We start from the raw sequence: 9691 nt of genomic DNA, 5'->3' as shown, positions 1-9691 counted from the left end.
TTTTGTTTTGGCATTCAACAATATCAAAAAAGTTATTTTAGAATTTTATTTAATTTTATATTTTTTACCTATTAAATTAATATTATTTGTCAAATCATCTTAAAATAAATGGAAAAGTTAGTTTCGGTTAACTTTGTTAACATGACATTCACGCTTATGTCATGTCAACAAAGTTAAACAGGTGTTAAATTTTCTTTTTCTTTTAGAGTGATTTGACAAATTGTAAGTTGTTAAAAGAGAGAAAAATTTTCACCAAGAGAAAAAAGAGAAAATTTCCATTCCTTTTGCTCATGTTGGGTCTTTGATAAGATTGTTTGTAATTTTAGATCTAATTAATTATAAGTCATATGTGTTTTAATTAATAAGTTGGTATTTGGTACATTGTAAGTGTATCTTTTTATTTCATAGGCAGTTTTGAAAAATTGATGTGTCCTTTTAAAATATTTATTTTTTAATATTTTATTATATTCTTATATGACACTTGTCAATCTCTTAATATTGTTTGTGAAGTCTAAAAATTTCATGTATACCAAATAATTTCCCTTAATTAATACCTAAAAATGTGTTTGCTTGAGTGAGAAAATAGGAAGATGGAAAGATGGGTGAAAATTTTGAAGGCACCTAATAATAAAGAACAAAAAGAGAAAATAAAATACAAAATATGATAATATATCATCTTAATGTATAAAAGCAAATCATTTTAAAATAGAGTGATAAAATAGAGAATAAGATATGCAAATTAGTTCTAAAATATATATTATTTAAAAAGTTTTATTAATTTTCTTATCTTTTTTATCTTTAAAAAGTAATTGATAGAATAAAATTACTTTTTTTTTTCAAATTTTCTGTATTCTCTATCAAGACCTAGAGTAAAAAAAAAATTGCTTTTCTAACTTTCTTTTCACTCTACCAAAAATACATATATTTAATTTTCTGTTCACCCTACCAAGTAAAACATAAAAGTTACTTCATATGGTACAATAGTTTTGCTATAAGCATTTCAAAATTAGCTCATTTGCTGGCAGTTAACACTTACTTGAATATTCATAAATATGATTTTTACATATTGAGAAATGGTGACTGAATTATGAATGAAGGATTATCAAAACATATGATTGACAGTAACTTTACTAGCATTTGGGCTTATATTATTATTGATATTGTTTGAATTATTAAATTAGAGAGTCTTTAATAATATAAAGATTAAGTGACAAAAGTATTCATTGCCAAAACATATATTCGAATATTCACAATTTAACTCATTCTTATAAACAATTTTAGCTTCAAAATCAACATAAGAGTCATGAATTCTTGCTTTGTTTTCAGCAATTGGGAGAATCTTCTGCTTAAGATTTTCAGACAAATTGAGTAAATCTTGCATGGTTATTAACGAGCATGTCATCCTTCTAGATCTTTTCTATAAAGAGATGTCGGTGGTCTTCAAAAGTTAACTGGCGGCGAGTACTGGCGTCGCCGACCAGGCCACTGAGGGGAGGCAATTGGATTTGGATGAAACTTTGAATCTGGCGTTTAAAGTTTGAGCTTTTTTTCATAATTGATTTCGTGTTTTTGACTAAATGATCATCCCTGTATAAACACATCTAAATCTATACTATTTATACTATTACATGTACCAGCCAACCAAAAAAAAAAATGGGGAAAGTGAAAATTTAATTATAATTTTTTTATAAATTTAAATATAGATTTATTATATATTAATTTATAATTTCATTATTTTTAAAGGGATTAAACACAGATTATTTCATTTTTATTAGTTTATAATTTATTTATTTATAAAAAGACTGAATTGAATTTTTTTTCATTTTAGAAAAATCAAAGTATAATTTCATTATATATTAATTTATATTTTTTCTATTTATAAAAGAACTAAATTGAGATTTTTTTTTTAAGGACTAAGGCACTGTCTGCCCCTTCGAATTTGTCTCTAACTATATGTATATATGTATATAATAGGACATTGTAAGGATTTTATTAACATGATAACTTTAGAGAGATAAGAATTTATCATGTATCTTTATATAATATTAAAATTAATATTAATATTTGTCACTCATTTAATCTTGTATTTAAAAAATTAAAAAAGATTTTGTTCTATTTTTTTAATTTTTTTAAATACAACTTAAAGATATATGATAGAATCTAATTACATTTGTGCATTTAAAAGAATTTACTGCCTATTTACCAAATAATTAATAATTTTAGTTATGAGAAAATCATCTAAGTTGTAGTTTTGATTCAACTACTATACTCAGATATGATTTTTTTTTTAACAATGAGATTAATTAACTCAAATAATTAATAATTTTAATTATTTTATATAATTTATTTATGCGAATTAAAAAAAACCTTTCTAAAACATAAAAAAAAATTGTCATGACAAATTATAATATATATTTTAGAAAAAAAAATCCACCTTAACATTTTAACTAAAATAATTATGTGAGTGGACTGTTTAGACGAACCAAATTTATATCTAATACAATATTTTTTTTAATTTGATTTTTTAAAGAACATATGTTTTTTAATTAAAATTTAAAGTTTGACATTACAAAATAAAAACATTAATTTAGATGGTATAACATGTCTCTAGGAAGTTTAATTTTGTGGCGGGCAAGATTGTCAATATAGCTCCTGCTAATGTGGAGTGTGTTAAAGTGATGACAAATATCTCAACGAGTTTAAGTGAAGCCATTGATAAATATAACGTTAGTGGTGCTTTTGATATTGTAACTCTGAATTAAATTTTATGAGTTTTTTCTTAAAAAAAAAGTTAAAATTAATAAAAATAATTTTGGTCATTACAATCATTATGATATAATTAATTTAGTTTTTTAAAAAAAATTACTATCATAAATAATAGGAAGATATTGACATCATACATAGTACAAACTATGAATAAAACAATAAATTGTTAAACAAATGTCATTGTCTAGAAAAAAATCACAATAGAAGAGAAAAACAAACTAGCAATAACTACAACAAAAAAGTTAAAAAACAAATTAGAAATATGTCACTTTAATTAATCTTCGAGAATTGCATCTTAGCTCGTTATTATTAAACTAAACTGACAATAAACTATGGTCTACTAATAAACCATTTGAAGAGCCCACATTGCATAGTTTAGTTTCAAATTACTTCTTCTCTTTGTCATATCAAAATTCAATCTCATGAATATCATTGAAATGCTCTATCATAATACAGATGAAAAATAAATCGTAATTATAAATAAATATGGATACAAATCATGCATAAACCACATCAATTACTAAGTCAAAAAATTTTAATTTCATAAATCGGTTGCATAAAAATAGAATTATATTTTTGGTGTTTATTTTTTTCTTTGAATAAACCCTAAAAAATATTTAAATCATTTTTTATTAGATGAAGTTAGAGAGGTGATTGTATTCGGATGTGTATATTAATCTTTTATATATTTAAAAATGAAAAAAAATAAAAATTTTAAGATGATACTGATATAAATTACTCCATATTTGTATTATGCGTTATAAATTTTATATTTATATTATAAATTTATTCAAATCCATCCCAAACAAGTAAAGTGGGTATATGTTGAAGGACGCGGTATTGACTGTGATGAGTGGGAGTCTGCTGTGGTCTCCCACATTAAAGCAAAGCATGCCAATGCCAAACCCCAATTTTGATTCTTCCCCCACCACTTCGTTTATTTTAGTAAATTTCGAATGCAAATTATTCTATTATTGGATACTTTAGCCGAATAAGGAAAAACGAGGTTTTTTTTTAATATGATACTTTGTTATTTTTTATTCAATATATCCAATTAAATATTCCTAAGCATTTACAATATTAATCTTATATTAGATTTTAATGGACAATTTTAACATTATTATATTAAAATAATAGTGAATAAATTTATTAGGTCAAAATTATTTTTGTTTTTACTTTATTTTATCCATTATATCCGATTAACATTTATAATGTTTTAAGATATTCTTTTTTAATTTCTAATTTACAAATTTAACATTATCTATATCTATATAATACATAAAATATATGTAGGAAGAATTATGAAAATATTTTATTTTTATATTTTACTTGTATTTATATTTTGAATTAATATTAAATTACTAAATAAAATGCAATTGTTTTTACTTAATTTCATTAGTGCCTCCATAACTCTCCATAGCATGCATGTAATTGAATTTTGAGGTTAGAATGAAGTTAAATTATTTTTTTTATATCAATATTTTCTTAGAATAAATAGAGTTTTGTATTTTAGAATATGTGAATAAAGTTTATGGCCTTATTTTGATATCTACACGTGCGCCCGCACACATTCTAATGTTTTCATCATTTAAACATTTTTCCCTTACAGTTTTTATTTTTTAAAGAGCTAGATTTTGTGATTTTTAATTACATAGATGTCACTAGGGTTACATACGAAGTGATGTTTGTTATTAAAATATTTTAATATTTTAAATAAATGACTCTATTATTTGTATTTTTTTTAAGGTTCTTAGAATCACCTCTACAATTTTTTGGGGCTAAAGCATATCATTTCTTTCTTTTCTTCTTAATATTTTCATTTATAGATTTTTATTCTAAAAAATATATAATTTTTTTAATGACGTGCTTAGAATTTAAGATTTAATATTCAAAGTCTAGAGTTTAGGGTTCAGGTTAAAAAATTACAAAAATAATGTATCAATGACATGAAAAAATATATTAACATAACATTAAATAATTGGTAAGAGATACAAAATGATACGACATCTCTATTTCATACAATATTTTCTTTAGATTGAATGGTTTGCTAGAAATAAAGATAGGATGAAAATAACTTTTGATACGAAGAAGAGAGAGAAAATAAAAAAATTAATTTAAGTTTAATATATAATATATTAATCTCATATGGATGGTGATGTGTACAAAAATGGCAGGTGGGATGCTTTGACCGGCTCCACAAAGTTGATCAAAATATTTTAACAGTCTTAACTCAAATGAGCGGAACCGATTGATAGAAGTAGGGTTAAAATATCAATGTGAGAAATTATGTATAGTTTAAAGATTAAATTGCGAATAAAAACTAAAATTTTCATTCAAGCATCGAAATGGGCGGAGACAAACTTCAAAGCAAAAGTAAATAATGACCCAATAGTTCCCATGGCCCAGAGCCGCCACACAATTATTACACGGTCAAGATATAATTCACACGTGTCAGTCTCAACTTGCTGTCTCTTATCTTTTCCTCAAAAGTTCACAGTAAAAAACATAATATAAAATAGAATGACATGGCCCTTTCTCACTTGCTCTTTCGTAACCTTATCAAAATCTTACATTACCAAATTTAGAGAAAAAATCACACTTCACTTCCCCAGTCAAAAATGTCGATTCCCGCAGAAGCTTTTCGTATATCGTCGGAATATCCCGGCAACGGAGGACCCTCTCTCCAGCAACTTGATCCGATAGCCTTGGCCGCCGATTTACGTGTCCCACTCCAAAACCTCTCGACGGTGAAACGTAAAATGGATTCACTACAAGATTTCTTATCTCTATCGGTTAACACCAACACTTTGATCTCCAAAGATCAAATGGACCTCGTTTCCTCTGAAATCGCCGACGCTGTACACCAAATCATCACCAACAGTGCCGCTCTTCTCTTTTGTGCCCAAAAAACTCATTGCCGGAATTCGAATCCAACTCCGGAACTGAAACCGGAGTTCGAAGATTCCGATAAAGGAGAATCCAACGTAATCGAGGTAGACGCCGTCGAATTGCTTTCGGAACATTTACATTTCTGCGAAATTTGCGGGAAAAGTTTCAAACGTGACGCGAATCTACGCATGCATATGAGGGCTCACGGAGATCAGTACAAAACTCCGGAAGCGTTGGCAAAGATATCCGAGAACAATTCGGATGTGAAGACTCCGGGTCGAAAAACCCGGTTTTCGTGCCCGTACGAGGGTTGTAATAGGAACAAGAAACACCACAAGTTTAGGTCACTGAAATCGGTCATTTGTGTAAGGAATCATTTCAAGAGAAGCCATTGCCCGAAAATGTATCGTTGCAACAGGTGTCATAAGAAGAGTTTCTCGATTTTGGTGGATTTGAAGGCTCATTTGAAGAATTGTGGCGGCGGGGAAGAGATTAAGAAGTGGAAGTGTAGTTGTGGGAATGGGTTTTCTAGGAAAGATAAGCTTTTCCGACATATATCATTGTTTGAAGGGCATATGCCGGCGATGGTGGCCGAGGAGGATCAGAAGCTAAAAGGAATAGTCGTAATGGAGGAAGATGAACAAAAGAAAGCTTGTTTGGAAGATGGGTTATTTGATGATTTGCTTAATGGGTTTGATTCTCTTGAGAATTATTGTTTGCAAGATGTGTTGGAATCATGGTAGTTGGTATTGATTGATAAAAGCGTTATTTGAAAGTATTGTTTATTAAAATTATTTTTGAATTATAAAGTATTTTTGAATAAAAATTGAATTTTTCTACTTCTATTTTGGGTTAAAAAATAACTTTTGTAAAGAATTTTTTTTATTTAAAAATATTTTTAAGAAATAATATTAAACTGACTTTCAGTATTAATTAATTTAAGTTTTGGTTTAATCATGTTAATTTATTTTGTTCCATTTCAACTAAAATCATCTTGTATTAATGTTTATCAATCCGTATCATTGCTATAAGATTTTAATATTTAAATTAATTTTAATATTTTATTTTTTATAATTACATTTAAAAGTAAATACTATATAGATTTTTCTTTTATAGAACGTAAGTAGAATTATTAGATGATAGTTTGTAGCACAACCCACAAATTTAAATTATTTAGATTTAGTTAACACAATCAAACTATCAGTGTGTTATACTTAGTCGTAATATAAAAATATTCAAGCTCTTTTTATAAGAGTAATATTTTCAAAACTATATTTTTACATAGAATGTAAATGTTGCAAGTAAAATTGATATCTCGAAATTTACAATAAATAATAACTGAAATATACCAATATAAATATTTAGTCGAATATACGAAAAAACCTGATAGTATAAAGTGAAGAATTCGAATAATATAGAAACCAATTATTCCAGTTTAGCGAGCTAGAACTGGGAAGTTGATATAGTTCGGCATACAAAAATGGTTCGATGAAGAAGCGCGATTGAGGAAAAAAAAAATGGGTTGCTCTAACAGCCATTCAAGCATAACGTCACATTAATCTTTGAACACTCAAAACAGGACGTGTTGAGATTAAGAGAAAAACAAGATCATGCCCTTTCTCCAGGTTTGTTCTTCGTCGATTCAATAAACCCTAAACTAGAAATCGTGGAATAAAACATGCCAAAAAGGAGAGTTACGATACGATACACAAAGTTATGCAACTTGGATCACTGACACCACCTCCTCGATGCTGTAGTTTTTTTTTTTTTATTATGGTTCCGCTCTACGGTACCATCCAGCTTCACCTTCACATCCCCATGATTGATTTTTGGATTGCAACCTTTCATGAAGGTATTCTCCTACTCCTAGAGCTATTATTATTCTTGTAGCCCAATCTAAAACCGGGTTTCAGTTCTGCAGTAGTTGCATATATATAGAGGTTAAACTATAAAAATAGTCACTTTAGTTTGACTCATATTACATTTTAGTCACTTATGTTTAAAATGTTACGTTTTGGTCACTTATATTATCGTTTTGTTACAAAGTGGTCACTCTACCATTAAATTTCGTTACCTCCCTAACGGTAGTCTTACTTGACAGTTCAAATGGGTTTTAAATGTCAACTTGGATGTTTAGTGAAGGGATGAAAATAGGTTTTTAATTAAATAAATTTAATTTGGACTGCCATATAGGACATTCAAATTGACATTTAAAACCCATTGGACTGCCAAACACGAATATCGAAGCATTGTATAAACTATTTAAAATCTTCAAAAAAAGAAACATGAATATGAGATATAATCTTTCAAATATATATAAAAAAAATTGACTATATTAAGTTTTTAGTATTTTATTGTTTAACCATCAATTCAACTGAAAATCAAAAGTTAGACTGATTCAATCTCCAGTCCGATCTATAACATTGGGCCTCCACAATCATGTCATCTTCACCTGCATGCCATATCATTCTCCTCCTCAGGGACAATGCAAGCTTTAGTTCCGTCATTGGAAATAAAGTTCATTGTGGCTACTGTGTCTCCATCTCAATAACACTAAATCTTGTAACATTATAGTACATTTATTGAATGAAAAGAAGAAGAAGAAAAGTATAGGTTTTGAGCCCCTCCATCGTTCAACTAGAGTGGCAATAAACTCTAGCATGTAAAGGAACTTTTTAATTCAAGTTATTGTATATAATTTGAGATGATTTAATGACCCGACACATAAATTTTCAAATTTCGGCAGCAATTAATCACTTCATTCATTTTTTTATTACTACTTTTTAAAATAATTAATATTTAGTTATTTACAACCTAAACAATATTTAATACTAAGAAAATATAATAATAATTTTGAAAAAAAAAACCCTAATTCACTATGGTTATTTCAATGGAAGATATTGTTATTTTTGTACTCTCAATAATATCATTTTGAAATTAAGAAATCTTTTAAAGAATTTAGAATGAAAAATAGAGAAATAAGAGGTCTCATAAGAGGCAGCCGCATAGCCGGGTATAAAATGGAGAAATTTTCATTTAGGCCTCTTTAAAATTTTAAAAAATTTAAATTAGTAAAGGTAAAATTGTACTTTACCCCCCAAATAATAAAATTTTGATTTAATCCTTTAAACATTATAAATATATATTCAAATGGTGAAATTGTCACCATTTAATTCATTTATCAAATAAAAATCTCATTATATAATTATTTAATTACTAATTATATTTTACTTAATTTTCAAATAAATAATTATTTACTTAAATACAAAGTAATTAATTATTTATTTTACAATTATATATATATTATTATTACATTTGTATATTATTATCACCTTACACTTGTCATATTCTAATTTATTTTCCTAATATAATAATATAATTTTAATAACTTTAACAATTATAAAATACATAAAAATCTAAAAGAAAATCTCATATTTTTGCCGCCTCATCTTATGCAAAATGGCTTAATTTCCATTTTGGTCCTTTTTACTTTTTTTCATTCATAATTAAACTTTTACCCCTTATTCAATTTAGTCTTTTTTTCCTATTTACTCTAAATTAAACTAAATTCACTTAATTAAAACCTAATTAAACACACCACTAAATTTATAAATATTTCTAATAATTATTTACGAACCCATTTTGTTAAGACGGAGGCCCATAATGTACTTTTCCGATGCCGGTGAATTTTGAGTCATTACAGAAGTTTTATTTTTTAGTATTATAAAAATATGCAAGTTAATTTCGACCCACCTAAAAAAATTTCTACCTTCATTCTTGATAAGAGAAGAGATGAAATGAGTCTAGAAGAACTGTGAATTCAATCGAACTTCAGCAACCATAGTATCGAGGTACATTATGCAATCTCGTACATTAAAGTTTTGATAAAAAAATTTAAATTAAAACTTATAGTTAAACTTATATTTAAACATTTTATTGAGTTGGTATCATCCTTAATCTAAGTCATCAACTTAGTTATGAAATTACTGAAACAATTTTCTTTTAAATTATAATTAATATTATTATAATGAACTTT

At 26.7% G+C, this 9691-nt stretch overlaps 1 protein-coding gene across 1 annotated transcript; it reads left to right on the top strand.

Annotated features, from left to right (window-relative positions):
* The first annotated feature begins 5312 nt into the window (after window positions 1–5312).
* Window positions 5313–6493, top strand: LOC107905775 (protein SENSITIVE TO PROTON RHIZOTOXICITY 1). The gene has a single exon (XM_016832532.2). The coding sequence runs from the start codon at window positions 5385–5387 to the stop codon at window positions 6396–6398; it is 1014 nt and encodes a 337-aa protein (XP_016688021.2). The 5' UTR covers window positions 5313–5384; the 3' UTR covers window positions 6399–6493.
* Window positions 6494–9691: the final 3198 nt, after the last annotated feature.

Source organism: Gossypium hirsutum, chromosome A11 (genome assembly GCF_007990345.1).
Source record: "Gossypium hirsutum isolate 1008001.06 chromosome A11, Gossypium_hirsutum_v2.1, whole genome shotgun sequence".
NCBI classification, from domain to species: Eukaryota; Viridiplantae; Streptophyta; class Magnoliopsida; order Malvales; family Malvaceae; genus Gossypium; species Gossypium hirsutum.
The sequence above is the reverse complement of the archived record's forward strand: the minus strand, read 5'-3'. Positions and strand labels throughout refer to the sequence as shown.